Below are 23,472 nucleotides of genomic sequence, written 5' to 3' on the forward strand. Positions count from 1 at the left end.
ATTGGTGGCTAATTGCCAGTGGCTTAGAGGAAGATCACGGACCAGGATCTGATAACCAGTCAGGTAGAGGTGTAACACTCTCTTGCCGTCCCTGGTATTTGGGAGACTTTGATTATCTGGGGGTGACATCTTGCTCCACAGGTCAGGACCTACATGTCATTGAATTAAATATAATATGATTTAAGGAAAATATGACTACAGTATGGAAAACAAGTCACATTTTTGCAAGCTTCCTCGTGTCAAATATCAGAATGAGAATCTTTCTTGCCATATGATTAAGGTCATAAGTGAAGACTCATAGCACCATGCAAGAAGGCATAATGCATTATACATGCCTTCATAATGCATCATGATGCATTCATAACGTATTATAAACGACTATAAATATTCATGAAAAGGAATAACACATTATAGCCATATATATTACGCACCAAGAGTGCTCTATGAAGCTGTCATCTAAAGCCTTCATAATGCAGCACAAATCATCCTTAATTCTAATACCGATCATTATAATGCATTATGCAGGTATTTATATTATAGATGAGAGCTTAACAGCGGACTCATGTTACATAATAAACATGATGTTATGCCTTTTCATAAATATTTATAATATTTTATGAATGCATTATAATGTAACATGAAGGGCACTTCACAAGAAAGTGTTACCATTTTTTCTCTGACAGGATCCATTCCACAATTACAATGATGATGGAACATGTCAAGATACTGTCTGTGATTGAAGTGTAAAATTGTAAATAGTAAATAATTTCAGCAGTGGTGGATGATGTACACAAACGATGTACTTGAGTTAAAGTAGACATACCCAAGGTAAAACATTACTCCAGTAGGAGTAGAAGTCCTCCCTTTAAACTTGCACTTGAGTAAAAGTATTTGTGTTCTTTTGATTGATCGTGTATGACAGTTTTTGTTTTTCCGGTTTTTGTCTCTTGCCTTATCCCTCTGTACCTTTGCCTTTGGTTTTGACTGCTTTCTGGTTTGTGATCTATTGCCTTCCTCCTGACTCCTCTCTTGCTTCGCCCCTCGGATACTGTGTTTCGGCTTTGGTGTTCTGTATGTCCGTTTCTGTTAAGTGCGTAGGGAGTGACGGCTGTTTTGTTTTGCGTACGTGTTGCTTATTCTGTGTTTTGGTTAGGGAGTTAGGATTAGTCTGTGTCATTTTCTTTTCGTTTAGAGTTAGCTTAGTTTGGGACGTGTTCGTTAGTGGTGTTTTGTTTATTGTTTTGGCGGTGTCACTCCCGAAGTCTGTTGCCCTATTGTGTGTGAAAGTCTTTGTGAATAAACATAAAAAAATACAAAAAAAGATCCCTTTGTGTCCCGTGTTCCCTTTTCCCATACCCTGGTTGTCTCATTTTCCCCTCTCCTTTCCCTTTACCTTTCTGGCGGTCCTCAACCCTAGACTGAGGACCGTAACACCTTCAAATGTACTTAAGTATCAAAATAAAAGTGCCCTGATTTATTATGGCTCTGAGGTCCCATTATAATTTTGGTAGCAGGACTCTTGCTTAATCATCTCATTTTAGGTGAAAAGACTCTAATGTCAGTCTTAGCACATCAATCTTATAATACAATCTTATAATATAATGTCATTAATTAGTCTGACCCAATGTGAATAGGCAGAGTTTCGATTTAAGGTTTATAGTTACAAGTTTTATATACTTGGATTAAACACAGGATCATAAATGCATTTTCCTTTACTATATTGCATCTATACGTCTCTGTGCATAAACATAAACTGGCCAATCAGTGTTTGTATAAATTCATAAAGAAAGATACATTCCAGTTGCAACTGTATGGGTGTAGAAATTACTATATTTCAGTCATGTATTTCCCCACAAAGTCAGTATAGGCATATACAAGTTCACTAATGTTGTGGTGTGTAATTGTCAATTATGTGTTTGCGCATTTACCCTATCCTGCTTTACATGGAATCTGGTGATACTCTGGTAAAAATATTAACTTTAAAGAGTCCTGGGCATATAAAAAAACCAGTGACATGTACTAAACAGGGCAAAACAAAATACGTGATCTGTTGGTACAAAATTAGATCTGTTACGTTTTTATCCGCTCTTGGATAAAAAGGAACAAAACATTTCACATAATGTAGTGGAGTAAAACATGTATTTACTTTGAAATGCAGTGGAGTTAAATTTAAAAGGGTACCAAATAGAAACGCTATAGTAGAGACACACGAAAAAGCTACTAAATTAATGTAAGGAATTACATGCACTTCCTTACTTTCCACCACTGAATTTCAGTATAATTTCAGATGCAAAGCATGAGAAAATCACAAGGGATTGTTGAAAGGACGTGTTTCGTGTGTCACAATATTGACAAGAAATTATAGACTTAAGACTTAAGGCCACTTAAAAAAAAAATTGGTTCTCGTCCTTTTTTTTGGAGGGGGTGGGTCGGGCGGGCGGGATTTTTTTTTTTTTTTTTTACAAATTTTGATTGACTGTTTGGACTTTCAAATATGTAAAAAAATACATATTTGAAAATACATACCGAAGAGAGCAGACCTACTTAGTACGCCTCCTCAGTTCTTCGTTTGTTGCGTTTCAAATATATTAAATGTAAGAAAATACAAGAATGTAAATTCCTTGATCCATGTGTATCTCATAAATGCCTTCCCAACTATGGATTTGGATACTTTATGCTGATGTTTCATTCGTGAATATAAAAATGATACTATTTGAAAGCAATATTCTGTTTGTCATTCCCATTCTAAATGAACAACCAAGATTTTAAAATATATATCTAGAAATAAAGTGTATTAAAACATGTTAAAACACGAGGAATTTACAAAATACAGGAACCTGAATGGTTGAACAAGGAAATGCAACTCTACAAACAAGTACTTAAGAACATGTACCACATCACTTCCCCAGATTTAAATCTTTGCACCAGCCCATCTCAGGTAGACAAATTTAGGTTCATGAAACCATTCCAAGACTAGGATTACACAATGTGGATCAATGGTCGATGTGGAATGCGCGGGAAATTCAAATTTCGTCATTCTTGGGCATTTTCCATGCGATTTTTACTAAATAAAAAAAAAAAAAATTCGGGTCGAAGGCATTTCGGCGGGTCGGGTGGGTGGCCTAAGAGTACTGAGGGGCGACGCGGTGGTTTACACAAGAGGTAAGACAAACGTAACAGAATCACAATCATTCTGGCTGACATAGCAGAGAGGATCCTGCCTGACATGTGAACTCCTGACGTGCATAAACTAGTGCTTTCCAATGACGGGCGTGCGTACAAATGTTTTTTAAATTGCAAAACTCCATTCATACTCATTTGTTAGCGGACCGTGTTACATGCAATAGAAATATATGCGAAGAACGTCACAACGCTCATTGTCCAGCTGTCCGTGACCTTTTCGTTTTGTTATTTTTTCGTCAACAATGGATTTGGAAAGCATTCCGTTTAGTTTTTGTCTTTAAAGTCGCGAGAATATACAGCCGCGAGTGACGTTACATATACGTACGTTTAAGATAACCAGGTGTAAAACGCCGATTGTAATGAATAAGCAAAATAATGCGGGTACAAATTATCAGTACATTCCGTCAGGTCGGTGCAGCCTCTAAGTAGTGGGTTCCTCCTCCTAATACCACTACGTTGCAACAATTAACGAAAAAGGAAACATAACTTCTTGCTAACCCCAGGTCACAGGTTGCACGGTGGACAAGATGTCATTCCATCGCAGTGCACTTTCCTCGAATTGTCAAGTCAATCTTCTCTGCACTGAGAAAAAGCCCTTGGCGGCACGTGTGAAATTCTGGTGACAAAAACATGACGTTATATTGTCTGAAATTATCTGAAAAATAGCTCCATAAACTGGAATCAGTTTTAAAACCATATACTGAAGAATGTCATTGAATCCCTGTGCCCAATGTTCCCCGGGTTATGCGTAGGATAAGCGGTTAGAAAATCCATGTTTCATTGGGTATTACCCTTAGTATTTGTACAAGACCATCAACCCCCAAGAGAGTCATCCCTTAATTGAAATTATACTACACAGGCCTCCGTTTTTAGTTTTATAATACACAAATACGATACGAATTCACGTCATGTTGTGCAATGTTCTATTTAAAAAGTAACTTTTTCAAACGATTGATGTCGTATATTTGAAATGATTCAATTAAACACATTGAACGATTATATTTCAGCAGAACTAAGGTCCGAAATTATTGCAATATTGTTGAATCAGAAGAGGAAAAAAAACATTCACCCCCCTGTATGTCAATGGTTTGGTCCGGGCGTGACATCATTCCAAGGCTTGGACTTCGATGTCCGACTCGTGTTTTTCTATGTTATTGGCAACGCTTTTATATAATACGTTATATTAATATAACAGTCCCTTACTCTTTTATTAATTTGGATCTCAGCGTGAAATATCGGCTCGAGTAATCTGCAAAAATGAAATGGATGTTTAAAGAGGACCATTCCCTGGGTAAGTGTTTTTATTACATCACAGCTCGAGAAAATGTTCATATTGTTGGAACCAACGCTTTTATTTCCGAAATGTCCGCCACTGTTTTGTGCGTTTGGTGTCATGTGTTTGACTTCTGTGTTATTGCATTTAACTGCGATGGTGACTTTCAAAACACGACCGCCGAGCAACATGTTTACATTTTAGCGGGTTATAAATAAATGTACGTCTCGTGACGTGAAATTATTATCGTTTGTAACTATGAATATGCGTATATATCAACTCAATCAAAAACCAACAAAATTGTTAAATCGGGATGGAATTATAAGCAACTAAACGTCGGTTCTTCCCGGACCGGAACAGTTTGTCATGACAGTTGACAATATCTGGCCATCTACAAAAAAAACCGATACTGTAAAAAGAAATTACGTCAGAGGGTTATTTCTGTATTTCCCATATGTAATAAATGTATAATAAAAATGAAAATCAAATTAGCCTTTCTTCAGCAACGCTGGCTCTTGGGAAGGGAAAAATGAATATATCTATTTTGTTTCACGAAGGACACTATAACGCATGGAGGAAAATGCTTCTATAAGATCTACCTTTTTAGAGCTGAGCAGTGAGTCTAAGTAAACAAATTAAAAATCAATGATAGACTAGACATAGACATCAATTAAAATAATTAAAAGTACGTTCTACACATTGTATCCCATGCTGTGGCCAAAGCTTGAATTGTTTGGATCAATATGTCCTTGTGAAAGGTACAGACATTTTTCTGTAAATAGTTCTCGAATCTGGGCTAATTAAACTAAAGGCTGGGGAATCCCTGTAGACCTTGCACTACTGGTGAGGCTAACATTGAACCACGGTTCCCACTCCTTGCTTGTACAAACTACTTCCTGCTGAAATGGCACTGATGCTCATGTAATGTGTAGAACATAGCGAAGATGCAGATTGCGCCCCCCACTCAAATAATTCACTGAAATATAGTACGAAAGCATGCAGCACACTGTGGCTGTAATTGCCAGCAGTCCTTCCTTGATCAATAAAAATGTCTCTGTCCTCTAACACCAAAGGCTGGGAAAAAAAAATCAATCAACGCATCAGTTCACATTATACACAACCTGGTGTTGGTACATAACCCGTTTCATTCAGATATGTAAAACATTCAAGCAGCACACTTGCTTTCTATTGCTGATAATGATCAGGGAGTCGACCTCACTAATAATTTAAATGCACATTATCGTTTCAGCAAGTAAGTATGCTGGCGGGCTTGATGCAGCTCATGGCGTGTTACCACGCTGATGCGTAACTGGAGTTCTCTCTGCCAGCCAAACTGCGAGCGTTTCAGGTTAATCCTGGGGAATCTTCAGCGGTGATCTTTGATGGGTCGGCCGGATGGCTGTAATGACACAAGACCGCTGCACCTGAACAGGCCTGTGGTGTTTGTGTGGCCCTGGGTTTGCAGCGGCAGGGTACCCTGGGTGTACATGAGGGAAAAATGTCCTGCTTCTTCCATATGATTTTTGCCAAGCGATGCTTGCTGTTTTTATATGTCTAGGTACCATTATCAAAGCTAGCATACAGCATAGAGTGATGCAAAATGAGTTTTTTAGGTGACTATATAAACCAATCAGAGATCACTCACTGAGATCCTTTTCGATACGATTAATCGCTACGTGAATGAAATTCCTTCACGTCCAGCTCTTCCAGGATCTTACTTGTCGTACTAAAACATTGCCAAATATGTAATACACGTTTATTTCAACAGCTCTGCTTAGCAAATGCATTGTTTGAATTTAAGTGGGTCATATATGAAGCAGCCGACCGTCAGCTAATTATATGCACTGTAAACTGAACCCTCATATCAAGAGAGCTTCTATTCATGGGGCTGCTCTAAACATTCTGTGATTTAATGCCATGCTTCATTGTATATAATGTGGAAAAACATCATCCAATAAAGTTCATTTAAAGTCCGCATTTATCGACTTTATGGTTCAGTATAATAATTGTAACTTCCACCGATTCACCCCTCTGTATCTATTCTCTATGACAGACCACCGGTGTGTGGAGTCGGCCAAAATCCGCAACAAATACCCGGATAGGGTCCCGGTGAGTGACCCTGTGTCCGTCTGTCTGGGAGGTGGGGGTGGAGGTGGGGGTGAGGCATTCTTTGCTGCAGGCTCGTCCCAAAACGATAACTGCTATTTGTGACTGGCATTAATAATGTGTACACATCTATTCAGATGGGAATATAGCCAGGGACATCAAACCTATCACATAATCTAAATACCGGGATGCCTGTAGGATGTAAGATATTTCGCTAGCATACTTTTGTAAACAACGAAACATTGTAGGCACAGCACTGTACACATGGCATCGCTAACTTCTGTGTAAAATTACGATTTTAGTTATTTATGCCTGTGATGGAAAGGTCACCAGTTCAGTTCCATGATTGGTCGAGTGATTTCAAACTAAAGGCCCTTAAACCCAATAGCTTCACAGACCGTGTGAGCGTGTTTCTCGACTGCACAATGCTTTGGATAAAAGCAGCTGCTAAATAAATAAATAAATAAATAAATCGACATTATATACTATATATATATATAGTTGTGTCAATATTCGCTAATGCATAGGAATAACAAATAATGCAGGACAGACAGGCCCACAACACATTTCATACGGGCCAAGGAGAGCACCTGTGCAGAGCGTTCATGTTTTCCCATGCGTGCGCCTTTCAGGTCATCGTGGAAAAGGTGTCCGGCTCACAGATTGTGGACATCGACAAGCGGAAGTACCTGGTTCCATCTGACATCACCGTGGCGCAGTTCATGTGGATCATCAGGAAACGCATCCTGCTGCCATCGGAGAAGGCCATCTTCCTGTTTGTCGATAAGACCGTCCCGCAGTCCAGGTCAGACACCAATACGCGTCTGCCAGCAGCTGCACCTTTATCGTCATGTTCTTACGGTGACACATTAACTTCCGTGACTTAATTCAAGAACGTGTATGATTGTTTAGTCTTTGGAATATTAGCTTTTACTGCTACATTATACAACATCAACGTATGGGAGCTTTTGCGTTAGTCGATAGTATGTTCGCTTTTGTTTAACTAGTCAGGGGCATGTGACAGCACTTCAAGAATGGTCTGGTTGTCATGGCACCAGTCTCTTGGTATGCCCTTGTCACAATGACTGGGCCCTGCACCCAGCCTTGCTCATAACACACCTGTCGAAGCACTTTGAAACCTAAATACGATATGGTTTAGCCCAGTGTCCATGCACATGAGGTAGACATTAATAATTCATATATTTTAGAGTCATTGCAACAATTCATAGTGGGACTGAAGCTGAAATTCTTAATGCCAGTTTGGAATCACTTATATTGGGAAATAATTCAAATGTGCACTGTTTCATATACGCCATGGCAGTGTGACTGTGTTATGTCCTGCCCCCCCAATTTTTAGTGATTTTCAGATGAATTCAGAAGCAACCCTAAGCAGCTGTGTTCCATATACTGGTATCTTATAGAAGATCACCAGTTCCAAGTGGCCCAGAGCAGGCATCCCAAACTCACTCTCTAAAGTGCAACCACATAACCCTTGAAGACACTCCTGAGTGTGTAGTCATTGCACGATTCTTTACACAGGCAGTTAATCTTTAAACCTCCATGGTCTGGGATTTTAGTCCTGCTATAAAAGTTCAGAACCTGACTTCTGTAAACGCAGGTGAGCAGTTTATGAATGGCTGTGTGGGTGCGTGTACACCACTCACACACACACTCACATATCATGTGTGACCCCCCCCCCCCCATCTCCTGCAGCCTAACAATGGGACAGCTGTATGAAAAAGAGAAGGACGAGGACGGTTTTTTGTACGTGGCGTACAGCGGCGAGAACACCTTCGGCTTCTAGAGGAGACGGCACTTACACACCTTCTGTGCTGCTTCCCCACCCATACAATCACACCCCCACCCAGCAACCCCCACCCCCACCCCACAGGCTTCATCAGACAAACTGACGTGTGGAAAAACAGAGGAATTATAATGCATTTGTATCTCGGCTTTTCTCTGCTGTGTTAATGGTGTATACATTAAAATTTGATAATTTATCTTTAGCTGAGATGAACAAAACACAGGACGCCGTTCTCGCTTTTCCAGTTAGCCATTTTGTAGAAATACCAGAAGTATAAGTATTTTTTAAATTGCATTATTAACCTTTGTTCTTTTTTTTTTTTTGGAGTTATTTGAATATATTTAAGATTAAGTTATAACTGAAAGGTAAGGTAGTTGGAAGAACTAACCAATAAAATAAATAGAAAAATAGCCTGTCTGTTTCTTATAAACAAAAGCTGCACGTAAGACTCTGACTTGCATGTATGGCCCACAGCCACGGCTTCCTCAGGGGGCTCCCGTGACTCACACACACCCTCCGTAACGCGGGATCACATGCACACTGTCCCTGCACCTTTCACTTGAACTGCAACAGGTGTCGGGGACTGCGCGGCCACAGCGGGAACGCCTGCGTGCGCAGCTGCAGCCAGGCCTGCTGGTAGGTCTGCGCAGCCTGCTTGTAGTCGCCATAGGTCAGAAGCTCCCTTGCCCTGTTGGGACAAGTCTGCCATCAGGCACAGCCATCCACACCGCGCGGCCGAGCAGAAAATAAAGGGCCCTCTGTGAAAGTGTATCAAACACATGCTCCTCCCCCCAGCCTGGCTCCAAGCCCCAAACCTGCTCATCAGCAGCCTGGTCAAATATCCTCACTTCTCTCCTAGCCAAGGATTCATTTCCTGTTTGTGAGCCCTAGATCATGTGAGGGCGCGGCTTGGTGTAATGTCTGTGGGCCCCTGCGTGAGGGCGCGGGTTGGTGTCATGTCTGTGGGCCCCTGCGTGAGGGCGTGGGTTGGTGTAATGTCTGTGGGCCCCTGTGTGAGGGCGCGGGTTGGTGTCATGTCTGTGGGCCCCTGCGTGAGGGCGCGGGTTGGTGTCATGTCTGTGGGCCCCTGCGTGAGGGCGCGGATTGGTGTAATGTCTGTGGGCCCCTGCGTGAGGGCGCGGGTTGGTGTCATGTCTGTGGGCCCCTGCGTGAGGGCGTGGGTTGGTGTCATGTCTGTGGGCCCCTGCGTGAGGGCGTGGGTTGGTGTCATGTCTGTGGGCCCCTGCGTGAGGGCGTGGGTTGGTGTCATGTCTGTGGGCCCCTGTGTGAGGGCGCGGGTTGGTGTCATGTCTGTGGGCCCCTGTGTGAGGGCGCGGGTTGGTGTCATGTCTGTGGGCCCCTGCGTGAGGGCGCGGGTTGGTGTCATGTCTGTGGGCCCCTGCGTGAGGGCGCGGGTTGGTGTCATGTCTGTGGGCCCCTGCGTGAGGGCGTGGGTTGGTGTCATGTCTGTGGGCCCCTGCGTGAGGGCGCGGGTTGGTGTCATGTCTGTGGGCCCCTGCGTGAGGGCGCGGGTTGGTGTCATGTCTGTGGGCCCCTGCGTGAGGGCGCGGGTTGGTGTAATGTCTGTGGGCCCCTGCGTGAGGGCGCGGGTTGGTGTAATGTCTGTGGGCCCCTGCGTGAGGGCGCAGGTTGGTGTCATGTCTGTGGGCCCCTGCGTGAGGGCGCGGGTTGGTGTCATGTCTGTGGGCCCCTGTGTGAGGGTGTGTGGAATCAACAAAATTTCCTCCATGAGGCCTGAGTTGGGGAAATAGTTTTCGCTCAAGCGAGCCAGTAGATGCAATTATAACGGTAACATTCTGCAAAAATGATGTCTGAGTTTGCAGGCTGACTAACAGAGCTCAACGCGATCAATATGTCCGACTTAAAGCGGCAAACGATCAGTCTTTCTGGATCAACGCAACCTTCATGTCTCACCAACATCATCAAAACAGGCAGGTGAGCTTGCTGGGCGCTGGGGACGGGGTGGGGGTGGGGGTGGGGGTTCTAAATCCCAAACCAGGGGGAAGGAAAGAATCATGTTGCAAGTATTTTCGAGCGAGACAGAGAGTCTCTGTTCTTGAAGGCACAAGAGATTAGCCCATTCATCAGCATCACAGCCAATCAAATACAGAATGCAGGTTCCTTACATGAAACCCTTATGTCCATTGTTAGCAATGTTTGGCCTAGCAAAACATTCCTTTCATATTGAGAATCTCACCTGAGAGATTCTGGGAGCTGGATGTCTGCAGTAGCAGCCCGGAGTGCCAAGAAAGACCGGAAGAATTCAGCCTTACAGATGAGAGACCTGAAGAGAGGAAAAAAGATGACCCACTTTACTAAGAGGAGAGGGGTGTGTGTTGAAATATGTCAACTTCGAATTTCAGACTTAGTGTTTTAACTTGCTCAACAAAACTGTGCAAAACTGAAAATGGACAAATAACAAAAAGAAAACACCAACTACACAGCGGTGAGATAATCTCTAAGACGGCGGCTCAGAGTATTTTGAGGGTCATTCTGAACTTGAAAGTGAAACCAAAAACGTCTCCTCACGCGCCATCTAAGATATAGAGGGGTCTCCTCACGCGCCATCTAAGATATAGAGGGGGTCTCCTCACGCGCCATCTAAGATATAGAGGGGTCTCCTCACCCGCCATCTAAGATATAGAGGGGTCTCCTCACCCGCCATCTAAGATATAGAGGGGTCTCCTCACCCGCCATCTAAGATATAGAGGGGTCTCCTCACCCGCCATCTAAGATATAGAGGGGTCTCCTCACCCGCCATCTAAGATATAGAGGGGTCTCCTCACCCGCCATCTAAGATATAGAGGGGTCTCCTCATCCGCCATCTAAGATATAGAGGGGTCTCCTCACCCGCCATCTAAGATACAGAGGGGTCTCCTCACCCGCCATCTAGGATACAGAGGGGTCTCCTCACCCGCCATCTAAGATACAGAGGGGTCTCCTCACCCGCCATCTAAGATATAGAGGGGTCTCCTCACCCGCCATCTAAGATATAGAGGGGTCTCCTCACCCGCCATCTAAGATATAGAGGGGTCTCCTCACCCGCCATCTAAGATATAGAGGGGTCTCCTCACCCGCCATCTAGGATATAGAGGGGTCTCCTCACCCGCCATCTAAGATATAGAGGGGTCTCCTCACCCGCCATCTAAGATATAGAGGGGTCTCCTCACCCGCCATCTAAGATATAGAGGGGTCTCCTCACCCGCCATCTAAGATATAGAGGGGACTCCTCACCAGCCATCTAACCTATAAAGGGATATGGATGTACCTTCCACTGCGTATAATTCTACAGATATGTGTTACTTTTCTCTCTTGTTCAGACACACACTATCAAAAAGCTGCAGTTTAATTTCCATCTGGTCTAATAATAATAATTACTGACCAACTAGACTTTTCAAGTTATTACCAGGTAGAAAGTCATTCATTTATCCCTTACATTTGCAATAACAAGAAACAATAATTACTGAGCCGTAAAAGTTAGTGCTAAAAGAAGAAATATCTGTGCGGGTCATTGTAATTACACTAACGTGACACAAGCGCAATCAACGCGTCACAAAGGTATGAACGAAATAATGTTAACTTGAAGTATACCGAACATGGTATAAAATATGTAAAGTTGAAATATCAGACAAACCACCACCGGTTTTTAAATGCGTATTTTTATGTCAATATTAATTAATACCTTAATTCCATGATTTTCCCTGGATTTTCATGACTGCATGAACACTAGTTTTTCAATAAAAAATTTTCTTGTGTTAATAGTGCAAATAAACTAAGTGTGCATCTGTGCTGTCATAACAAGCAATTACTGATGCATTTAACCCTTTGTATGGCTTATGTGTAGCAGATATGTCATTCCCTGGTTATAATGTGTATCAGAATTAAGGTTTCGGTTGGGTCCTCAAGCCCCATCTGAATGCTTCCTACCAGTCAGTCAGCATCCGTTTCTTGTGAACACAAACATCTGGCAATTAAAAAGGACAGTGTGCCCAGGGACAATTACAATAATGAAGGGTCAACCAAGCCAGATTGGTTTAGCTAAGCAAATCTGCGGGTCAAAGTTCATTTAATTCACAGATTCACTTCGTCACTGGAAGCGGATTTTCTGCTTGTAGCATCAAGCAGCTAGAACTAGTCATTTGTTTTGTGTTAGTGTGTCTGCATCTTTAGTCTATAATAGCATCCTTCCTTTTTATTTGTGCTTATTTGTGCTTCTAAGAGCAGAGTCATATGTGTGAGTGTGACATACAAGTGTGAGTCATATGAAAAAGGCATGTGAGGTATGAACGTGTCAAACAGCATCCGTACCAGCCCACGAATTGCCACACATCGCCGGCGCCATGTTGCGGTGAACCTGACACACTGTCTGTGGACAGACCAGGCCTCAAAAGCAGGGCATTACAAGGAGCTCATGTACATCTAAGAAGTTAGCATCTGTGCAAATGATACAAGGAACAGCATCTAGTACAGGAAGCTTCTCCAGACAGAGAACATGATGCCTCAGAGTCACCCGCGTAGTCAACAGACTAATGATAGTGGGAGTCACCTGGGTCTTACGCACTGAAAAATGGGATGGAAGGTAGGAAATCTGTGGCAACTGAACCTGCCCTTGTACTGGGGGCAGCAAACAAGAGCAATTTTTTGTTAATCTTGTTGTTGTTAAAACCTGACGAACAGGAAAGAACAGCAGCCCTTAATCGTGGCTAAAAACAATCCACGACTTTTCTAAAAATACAATGACTGCACACTGCAGCACGGGGCGGGGCGGAGAAAGAGGAAGAAGGAGAGATAAAGAGACTGAGCCACATTCACCTGGCCTGCGATGTGCTCAACGCCTTCTTGGTCGCACCTTGCTTGTAGCCATTCGAGGTGACATCTAGTGGTCGGTCAGGAACTGCGCACCAGCTGATCGCTGTCACAGACAGACAGAGGTGGGAAATAACTTGAGTGAACCCCAGCAAACGGCATCAATCGAGCAGAATACGCTTTCATTATAATCTCCGTAGGTGTTGTGTAAGCATATTCCCAAATATTAGGGAGGTTCTGTCGATAAAAACATTGGCAAGACCACCCAGGCAGCATATTTAATGCAACTTAAGCCACTCTATCGGAAAATACAATTAAAGAGGCACTGTGAATACATCAAATATTAATGCTAAGTGGAAAAACAGATTACATTAGACTCTATAATACTGGATACTTGCAGGTAAAGTAAAAACAATGACAAAACAGGAGGCGGCAGCACCCAGCAATGGGAGAGGGGAACAGGCTACTCAGCCGAGCACAGATGCATCATTAGCCCTGGACCCACCAGCCCCACAAGGAGATACCCTGCCCAGGCCTGTCCGGCTGGCCAGCGCCTCCCTATTGGCCTGATTAGTTTGTGCGTGGCTGTGAGCAAACTCCAGGCCAGACTGCAGCAGCTGCGGACGCCAGACCTCGAAGCCGTCAGGCAGGCCTGTCACATGCGAACACCTGCGGGGTGGAGAATGCAGGTCACATGAGTTACTTCCCTTGGTCACGCCCCTTTCAGGTCCACATGGATGCTGTGTGACAGGCTGGATTAAACTAAATAGCTGGGAAAAGTACTTAAAATATGAGATTCACTTTCCATAAACTACCCAACACTTCTCACCTTTCGGTTAGAGCTCTCTTCATGGCTTGCAGACTGTATGGACACTTCCCTATTACCACAGCGCTGAAGTAGATCGCCCCCTGCAGGTAGTGGGAGAGCAGTGCCCCCTGGCAGCCCAGCACTCCCCAGCGAGCCAGCTTGTCACTGCAGGAGAGGGACAGGGTGGGCTCCCCTCGACCTGGCTTCACTCGCAGCACCCCCACACTGTGGTAGCCCATGCCTGGGCCCTGGGGGTCTCTGGGAGCACCTGGCACACACTTCGCCCCGGTCCGGTGCAGGTCCTGGGGTAGGTTCATGGGCAAAACCTGATCCTGAAGGTGGCCCTCGGGTGGAGCCTGAGGGCAGTCAGGGTGCAGGGCCTCGTCTTGGGAGCAGTCAAGGGGCAGAGCCGGATCCTGAGGGCAGTCAAGGGGCAGAGCCTGACCCTGAGGGTAGTCAGGGGGTGGGGCCTGATCCTGAGGGCAGTCAGGGGGTGGGGCCTGATCCTGAGGGCAGTCAGGGGGTGGGGCCTGATCCTGAGGGCAGTCAGGGGGTGGGGCCTGATCCTGAGGGCAGTCAGGGGGTGGGGCCTGATCCAGAGGGCAGTCAGGGGGTGGGGCCTGATCCAGAGGGCAGTCAGGGGGTGGGGCCTGATCCAGAGGGCAGTCAAGGGGTGGGGCCTGATCCAGAGGGCAGTCAAGGGGTGGGGCCTGATCCAGAGGGCAGTCAAGGGGTGGGGCCTGATCCAGAGGGCAGTCAGGGGGTGGGGCCTGATCCAGAGGGCAGTCAGGGGGTGGGGCCTGATCCAGAGGGCAGTCAGGGGGTGGGGCCTGATCCAGAGGGCAGTCAGGGGGTGGGGCCTGATCCAGAGGGCAGTCAGGGGGTGGGGCCTGATCCAGAGGGCAGTCAGAGGGTGGGGCCTTTACACTGGGACTGTCTTGGGCCTGTCCATGTCCCCTGCATGACGTCTCTCCACAAACTCCTTTCTCATAGTCCTGCTTCTCTAGTCTGGGACGCTTCACTGCTTCATATTCCTCCTCCTCAATACGGCGTTTACCATTAGCTCCCAACTCTGGGTCCCCTAACACATCTTGGACGCCAACTCTGGGTCGCTCTACCATTACTGGCTTGCAGGGCTGGGCTGGCTCATTGTCCACCATGGGAATGATGGAGGCATCTCCACCTGCAGATGGACCACAACAGCTCACACCTAAAATCTGTGACATCACAAATATTTTGGATTAAAGATACACCAAATCTATATATAGCTTAAATATGCATCCAAGACCAGGAATCATTCTCATCGCCCTACGTTGCACCCTTTCCAAGCCAGCAATGTCCTTCTTAAAGACATTAATATTCTAGGTGGGGTCTTAACCCAACATCCTATTGGCCTTTTTTATTGCTTCCCCACACTGGCGAGAGTGGGACATGGAAGAATCAACATACACACCGAGGTCTTTCCCTTAATCAGCTACCTTTATTTTTATGGAACCCCTAAAATAGCTGTACTTTATATTTCTGCTCCCTGCATGGATTAACTTACATTTATCTACATTAAATTTCACCTGACAGGTATCAGCCCAAACAAGATCCCGCTGAAGCATCTGTGCCGCTAGTTCAGTTTGCATGAGTAAATTTACAATGCTTGTAACAAAATGGTATAAAGTAAAAAATAAATATGTATAATTTTGTTTGTTATAATCAAAATCGCTTATAAGCCTCAATCAAATGCTGTAATTTCCAGTTTTCCCATTTTTAAGAATATCAGAGGCGATCATTTTTACTTTAATAGCTTTCTGAGGGTCCTAGTTGCTACCTTTCTGGGGATGAATGTGTCTCAGCTGAGTGAGTGAAGCAGTGGACTCACATGGTGTATGACTGCAGAAAAACACAAAGGACTCTTTGCCGTGAATCCTCCATTTCCCCTTCTCATCGGCAGGTACAAAAATCTCACTTTTCTCCCCAGACACTGCTCTCCGCAGCTGCTCTGTTAGATATCTTTGGGCAACACCCACCCACACACACACACACACACACACACACACACACACACACACACACACACACACACACACACACACAAAAACAGCATATTGCAGTTAATATTTGCATTATCCCCCCTATATTCACATATGGATTCAGACATAACACACATCCTTCCCCCTTACCTGACAAAGCCCCTCCTGGCAACGACTTCAGCATGGCTGTCATTGAGTATATCACCTGCGTTGACGGGGGGAATTGGGATTATGAATATCAACATAAACAGAAGGCTATGGAGGAAGGGGAGTTACCTTGAGATCTGGGCAAAGGTAGATATACTTACCCCGGGGACTCATGGATGACTGGCCGATGCATTTAGTGCCGGTCGCTAACGATACCACCTCTTTTACAGCTGTAGGAAGAGAAATCATTAATTTTTCAAGAGCATTTATTGGCAATCAGGAAATTAGATAGAAAGGACGGAAGGACCCACTTGTCTTTCGGTCGGGGTCATCAGTCTGCAGCGCGGACACTCTGACTACTGCGGCCAGAAGCGTCCATTCCCTATTCGGCTCAGGTTTGCCTCTTTTAGGCAGTTCACTGAAGCGGTCGTAGCATAGACGGGCAATCTCATCCGCGTGCCACATTCTACTCTGACTCACTATACAACTATCAATAACAAGTTACCTGCTGTTCCGACCGTACAGGTCAAATTAGAGCATAATTAATTATCTCGTCTTTAACGCAGTCATCTTTTGGTAATAATTAAATATAGTGTCTTGTATTTCAAGCATCCCCGCTGTGCGTATACACCTAAGACTGCGCGCGTGTCTCTTTGAACTCCGCGCTAAACACTGAACAGCCCTTAAGAATGAACTTTCACCCGGTAGTTATAATTCTGTTTTCACAATAAAAGTCGTGCGTGTATGATTATTGCACGATAAAGAAAACGGCTGGATTATGCATTTGTAGTTTAATTTACAAATGTAACGTATTAATGTTTTGAGTTTTCTATTAAATCTGATGCCCTTGCAACACCAAGAATTTGATAGACTTAGACTATTGTAAATGTCAAATTATTGTTTTCATATTTATAAATGTTCAACACACATATGTGTGTGTACATATGTGTACTTTTATGAAATTCAGTACAAATTCACATTGATTTTTTTTTTACGGTAAAGTGCAGTCTGGTACCTACAGTACGTATTCAGTACCTTGAGTACGTATTTGTACAATTGAAAGTTTGTAATCCATCATTTATTGGGTAACGTCACTAATGGTAAAAAAATGTCTACTAGCAAAGTTTCAGATCTAAATTAATGTCTTATTGTAGAAAGTTTTTACCATGCACATTATTTCCGATTCTACACGTTACCATGGAAGCCTGATGTTTACCATGCATCGGTTTACTCTCATGTCATTTTTATATTAAAATCCGAAAAGATAACGCTCATATCCTCTCTTAAATAATCGTCTGAATATCTGTCACGATTGTCAGCAGTTTCAAAAGTTTCCAAGGATAACCATACACACAGCTTAATATTCCTCTTTGGTTTGAACACCAGCTATTCTTTTTAAAGAATCACACTTGGAGTCATCTGGTAACCGCCTGAACAGTTGACAGGTTCATATCCTGGTCAGGAGATATAAAGTCTGAAATGTGTGGTGCTCTTCAGCTCAAACCAGGTAATAACAACATTCCATTTAAAAATCCTTCTGAAAAACAAATATTTGCACAACCAGCTTTGAAGCCAAGCTGGAAAAAAAACCATCACTTCTGAGTCCCTGGGGTTTTCCACCCCCTGGACACCTTATTCATCCTCATTCATCCTCTCCTACATCTCAAATCCACTCCCAGCTCACTCGCTGCCAGCAGTTTAACTGAGCTCCTCTGGTTTTCTTCCATCCTATTGCAATATTTCTCTGATTCTTTGATAAGGGGAAAAAAATCTTTAGAAAATCCGGATCAGAAACAATCTTGAAAGCAATGAATCCTCGAGGGTTTCCATACAGACAAGCAGCTCCTATGCTCATCCAAAAGGCTTTCAAGTCTAATCTCTTACTACTCTCTTTGGACTTCCTTATTTTTTATAGATAATTTCTATGACTACAGAATTGTGATTATAAGTATATATACATTGTTTTATAGTAATTATAATAATCACTGCAACTCTAAAATATAAATGACGGGAAATTAGATTGCAGTACTTAAAATGACCACTAGATAGCACACAAATCGTTTGTACATCTATGATTTCTGTTCTTCCTGTACTATATTGTTCCATCTTCCAGCTGCTTGTCCTGGTTCAGAGTCGTGGGTGGCCTGGAGTCTATCCCAGTCAGCTCAGGGCATGGGTACACCCTGGATGTGATTACAGTCCATATACATCCATATAATACGGGCAATTTAGAGACAATAAATTGCCTAACTGCACGTCTTTGAACTGTGACACTCAATCTCTGCACACGTACAATGGAAGGGGATTGAAATGTAGTGAATGTAAGAATTGACAACTGTAGCTAGCTGGGTAGCAGAACATGCACATGTGTGATTTGAGTAGCAGTAAACATTACCACTAGCTGTGGCTTGTGGGTGACACAGGTAAGCATGGTGCTTCGGGTGGTAATTTTTCCATAATAAGAGCTTTTTATTTTTTAACTGTACTACAGTGCAACAGCAATTCAGAAAAAGAAAGCTGGGGATTTTAAATGTGGTTCAGAAGAGAGCTTGAGAATTCTCATGATTTTAAGAGCTATAAAAAAACACCAGTCTGTGAAGTTCTTTAGTCAAACGATATTTTAAGGAGGACGGCAAGCCATAGGACAAGATCAAAGTTTGGACGGAGCATCTCCCTGAGTGGCTCTGCTGAGAAATCAGAGGAAGAGCTTGAGAATGGAGGCCCAGGATGAATGCCCGAGCACCCTGAGAAAATCGGACGCCAAAGAGACGAATGAGCAAAAAAATGCACTGAGCCGATGTAAAAAGTTGGTAGAGACTCGCCAGGAATGATCCAAAAACAATTAGAGGTGATAACTGACACCAGAGCTGCTTACAAATATCGAGCTCTTAAATTGTTGCACTAATCTTCAGATTAAGCTTTTGGATTCTTCATTTCTTTGTGCATTTCAACAAAACTGGACTGAAGACTTTGCGCACCATATATAAATGCTAATTTAGTGCCATAAGACGCAAGACGCAGTAAAAGCTGCAGCCACACTACAGAATGAGAGTACGGACAGTAAGCCGCAAACGTTTGTGAGGCTTCACAGGCAGTATCTTCATGGAAGGGAGGTCAAACCCATACTGACATACCGGGTTGGGGCTTTCAGGGAACTGTACCGCCATTCCCATACTAACACATCAGCCATTTTGTTCTTTGTCCATTTTATTTAGCTTATTTCATTTACAATAAGATATTTTGATTTATGAAGGAAAAAAATAAATGAAGTGAATTGAGGCCGTGTGGGCGGTTGCCTCCGCCACCCGTGGTCGAGGTGCCTCCCACTTGCCGCATGCGCGACGCATTAGCTGCAGCCAGGCTCCTGCTGTCCGCCGCATGCCGTTTCAACAGGGGGCCAGGCGCTGCATTTTATATGTGTGGAGGGAAGGAGAGACTGGGGCTGGACAATGGGGGACGCGACAGACAGGCAGCCCACGCCCTGCCAGTCCCCATGAGGCAGCACCCCAAGCGTTACGGGGCTCATTACTCAGACACTTTACTCCAAGTATATGTTCAAACATATTAGAATCGTTTGTGGTCCCAGTCCCCTGAAAGAGGAGTTATATGGCTTTTCACCGTGCAGGTGGTGTGTATGCATCCTCTGCCCCTCTCACTCCCACCTCCCCCCCCCCTCACTCCTGCCCAAACCCCTCCGTCTCCTCGATGGCAAACAGCAGCTTCTCCCTCAGCTGCTCCAGGCTCCTGTAGGGCGGCAGGTCCAGCCGATTGAAGCTGTGGCACAGAGAGGGGAACGTTATTTATATGCTGGGTTCTTTGCCCCCGAGCAGATTAAGACCAACGGAGTTCAGTTCATATTAATTATCAATCCATCCATCCACTAATAATTCATGAATGTTATGTTTCTGACATGGCGGCTCTTGTCTGACGCCTCCAGGCTGCAGGTTTAAATCCCTCCTGTGCTGTGTGTGCCCTATGATGGACTGTCATCCTATCTAGAGTGGATCCCACCTACGCTGCCCTATGCTGCGTGGGCCGGTCGCCAGGCTCTCCCACCGAAACCCGACCTTACTATAGGATGGATGGATGTTATGCTGCTCCAAAGAGGACGCTAATGCAGAAGCCATGTGCGGTGAGCAGCAATACCAACCCCTGGCTGATGAACACTCACCATGTGTGGCTCCTGGGAAGCCAGGTTTCCTTTCCCACCTTGTCAATGCAAAACTTCTGAGGCCCGTTGCTCCCTGGTGGGGGGGAAGGGAAGAGGGGGAAGGTGAAGCCAGTGCAGACGCAAGTCCAACAGAGCAGCTACCAGGCGCTATATCTGCGGACAGAAAGCCCACACAGAGACACACAGAGACACACAGACAGACACACAGAGACACACAGAGACACAGAGACAGACACAGAGACACAGAGACAGACGCACACAGACACAGAGACACAGAGACAGACGCACACAGACACAGAGACACAGAGACAGACGCACACAGACACAGAGACACAGAGACAGACGCACACAGAGACAGACGCACACAGACACAGAGACACACAGACACAGAGACACACAGACACAGAGACACAGAGACAGACGCACACAGACACAGAGACACAGAGACAGACGCACACAGACACAGAGACACAGAGACAGACGCACACAGACACAGAGACACAGAGACAGACGCACACAGACACAGAGACACAGAGACAGACGCACACAGACACAGACACAGAGACAGACGCACACAGACACAGACAGAGACAGACGCACACAGACACAGAGACGCACAGACAGACGCACACAGACACAGAGACGCACAGACAGACGCACACAGACACAGAGACGCACAGACAGACGCACACAGACACAGAGACGCACAGACAGACGCACACAGACACAGAGACGCACAGACAGACGCACACAGACAGAGACACAGAGACACACAGACACACAGACAGACACACAGACAGACACACAGACAGACACACAGACAGACACACACAGACACAGAGACACAGAGACAGACGCACACAGACACAGAGACACAGAGACAGACGCACACAGACACAGAGACACACAGACAGACGCACACAGACACAGAGACACACAGACAGACGCACACAGACACAGAGACACACAGACACAGAGACGCAGAGACAGACGCACACAGACACAGAGACGCAGAGACAGACGCACACAGACACAGAGACGCAGAGACAGACGCACACAGACACAGAGACGCAGAGACAGACGCACACAGACACAGAGACGCAGAGACAGACGCACACAGACACAGAGACGCAGAGACAGACGCACACAGACACAGAGACGCACAGACGCACACAGACACAGAGACGCACAGACGCACACAGACACAGAGACGCACAGACAGACGCACACAGACACAGAGACGCACAGACAGACGCACACAGACACAGAGACGCACAGACAGACGCACACAGACACAGAGACGCACAGACAGACGCACACAGACACAGAGACACAGAGACACAGAGACACACAGAGACACACAGACACACACACACAGACAGACAGACAGACAGACAGACAGACAGACACAGAGACACAGAGACACAGAGACACAGACAGACAGACACAGAGACACAGACAGACAGACAGAGACACAGACAGACAGACAGACAGAGACACAGACAGACACACAGACAGACACACAGACAGACACACAGACAGACACAGAGACACAGACAGACACACAGACACAGACAGACACACAGACACAGACAGACACACAGACACAGACAGACACACAGACAGACAGACACACAGACAGACAGACACACAGACAGACAGACACACAGACAGACAGACACACAGACAGACAGACACACAGACAGACAGACACGCACCTATGAGTTCGGAGAAGCCCCCGACAGGAAGGCGGCAGGTTCCCGTCACAAACTGCAGCAGCCGGATCCGCTTCTCATTGTCCATCTCCTTCACTACCTGCCGGGTGGGGGGGAACACACGGACCGTGTGAGACAATACGAGGTACTCCAGCAGGCTGAAACCCGGCAAGGCCACATAGCCCAAATACAAGTTAACATTAGGTATTATTTTGTAAAGAATCGCTGTATGATTACTATCAAAATGTTTAATCATTTATGTTAACTGACTCATTAATAGAAATCTATATTTATACTGGCCTCTGCAGTTTGTCACGGAGTGGGTGTGTAATCTCAGAGGACTTGGTCAGACACACACAGAACACAGTCTTACACGGCTAACCCCCCCACAGAGGCAAGACGGGACGCCTACCTGCCAGAACCAGTGGATCTGTTTGCTGTTCTTGGTATAGTGGCGATAGATGGTGTTCTTCTGCCAGTCGCTGAGATCTACCTCCTGCATTCCACACAGCATGAGCTGGGAGCAAGATGGAGCCGGGGGGGTGGGGTGGAAAAGTTAGGGGGGAGTGTGAGTGCTTCATCTGAGAGGACGTGTCTGCATCGTGAGCCCAATACCACTTTGTGTACTTTACCAAACCAATAAGTCAATAACTGCTCAATGGCAACTTCCGAAGCCCTGTCATGCCCCCCCGTCATGCCCCCCCCCCTACACCCCCACTGAGAATGACAATCCCCCAGTCAATCACACCTCCAGCTCCTTCTCATCAAAGTATCGCAGCCATTCCAGGGGTACGACCTCGTTGAAGCCATCCAGGAAGGCTTTGGTCTGTTCCTCTACGCCGCGTGTGAAACGCCAGTCTGTGAGCAGGCTGTGGGCAGGGAGGGGGGAGGGTTATGGTATCGATCAGCACGGCCACATCCCCCGATTTCCTGCATGTCTCGTCATATTCCCCGACTTGAATGCCACCCAGATTCCGCTGGCGGTTTCCGTGGAGGTTTTGAACGGCCCTCAACCCAGACAGAATCACAGACTAAGTTGACTGCTGACAAGCTACGGAGAAGCACCACTGTGTGCAGGGTTTAGAGCAGAAGCAGGAAGGGACCGTGTGCTGACTGGCTGACAAATGGGGGGCCTTACCCGATGTACTCCTCCTTGTTCTCCTCAGTGACCAGCTCATTCTCTCCGTTGTCCTTCAGCTGATGGGTGGAGACCTTCCCCAGGATCTCCATGTCTTGGGCAAAATACAACTCTACTCCGCACTCCTCAAGGCTGTTCTCTCTACACGAATTAAGGAGTAATAATTACCACACACACACTTAACTGGGCCCCTTTATATTTATGACACATGAATATAAAAACAGCTTTTAATGGCTCGGCGTGGGCTTGACCTCCAGCTAGGAAAAGTACCAGAGCATC

At 45.4% G+C, this 23,472-nt stretch overlaps 3 protein-coding genes across 3 annotated transcripts in view; 1 reads left to right on the forward strand and 2 right to left on the reverse strand.

Annotated features, from left to right (window-relative positions):
- The first annotated feature begins 4,156 nt into the window (after positions 1 to 4,156).
- On the forward strand, positions 4,157 to 8,515 carry gabarapl2 (GABA(A) receptor-associated protein like 2). The gene is made up of 4 exons (XM_048973134.1): positions 4,157 to 4,474; positions 6,510 to 6,565; positions 7,195 to 7,367; positions 8,276 to 8,515. Exons 1-4 carry the CDS (start codon positions 4,441 to 4,443, stop codon positions 8,364 to 8,366), a joined length of 354 nt encoding a protein of 117 aa, XP_048829091.1. The 5' UTR covers positions 4,157 to 4,440; the 3' UTR covers positions 8,367 to 8,515.
- adat1 (adenosine deaminase tRNA specific 1) lies at positions 8,497 to 16,857 on the reverse strand. Its single transcript, XM_048973659.1, has 10 exons — positions 16,481 to 16,857; positions 16,331 to 16,399; positions 16,173 to 16,227; positions 15,872 to 16,002; positions 14,892 to 15,184; positions 14,023 to 14,741; positions 13,699 to 13,862; positions 13,200 to 13,299; positions 10,585 to 10,671; positions 8,497 to 9,054 (listed from the first exon to the last, which is right to left on the reverse strand). The coding sequence occupies exons 1-10, from the start codon at positions 16,632 to 16,634 to the stop codon at positions 8,922 to 8,924; spliced, it is 1,905 nt and encodes a 634-aa protein (XP_048829616.1). The 5' UTR covers positions 16,635 to 16,857; the 3' UTR covers positions 8,497 to 8,921.
- Positions 16,858 to 19,358: 2,501 nt separating this feature from the next.
- wwp2 (WW domain containing E3 ubiquitin protein ligase 2) overlaps positions 19,359 to 23,472 on the reverse strand; it is a 28,578-nt gene continuing 24,464 nt past the window's right edge. The window contains 6 exon segments of the mRNA XM_048972684.1: positions 19,359 to 19,943; positions 20,341 to 20,413; positions 22,059 to 22,155; positions 22,468 to 22,572; positions 22,804 to 22,924; positions 23,194 to 23,334. Of these exon segments, the coding sequence (XP_048828641.1) occupies positions 19,844 to 19,943; positions 20,341 to 20,413; positions 22,059 to 22,155; positions 22,468 to 22,572; positions 22,804 to 22,924; positions 23,194 to 23,334 (637 nt within the window). The 3' untranslated portion in view covers positions 19,359 to 19,843.

The sequence above is a fragment of the Brienomyrus brachyistius genome, chromosome 13 (assembly GCF_023856365.1).
Source record: "Brienomyrus brachyistius isolate T26 chromosome 13, BBRACH_0.4, whole genome shotgun sequence".
In the NCBI taxonomy this organism is placed as follows: Eukaryota; Metazoa; Chordata; class Actinopteri; order Osteoglossiformes; family Mormyridae; genus Brienomyrus; species Brienomyrus brachyistius.

Bases quoted from the DNA above. Each gene is read 5' to 3' on its own strand.
- adat1 (XM_048973659.1), bottom strand. From the start codon at position 16,634: ATGTGGCACGCGGATGAGATTGCCCGTCTATGCTACGACCGCTTCAGT. The intron at 16,003-16,172 runs GTAAGGGGGAAG...TGTTGCCCAAAG, and splicing joins GCCAGGAGGGGCTTTGTCAG to ATATCTAACAGAGCAGCTGC. The intron at 14,742-14,891 runs GCCCCACCCCCT...CCTCTGGATCAG, and splicing joins CTGACTGCCCTCTGGATCAG to GCCCCACCCCTTGACTGCCC.
- gabarapl2 (XM_048973134.1), top strand. From the start codon at position 4,441: ATGAAATGGATGTTTAAAGAGGACCATTCCCTGG. The intron at 4,475-6,509 runs GTAAGTGTTTTT...TCTCTATGACAG, and splicing joins TAAAGAGGACCATTCCCTGG to ACCACCGGTGTGTGGAGTCG. The intron at 7,368-8,275 runs GTCAGACACCAA...CATCTCCTGCAG, and splicing joins AAGACCGTCCCGCAGTCCAG to CCTAACAATGGGACAGCTGT.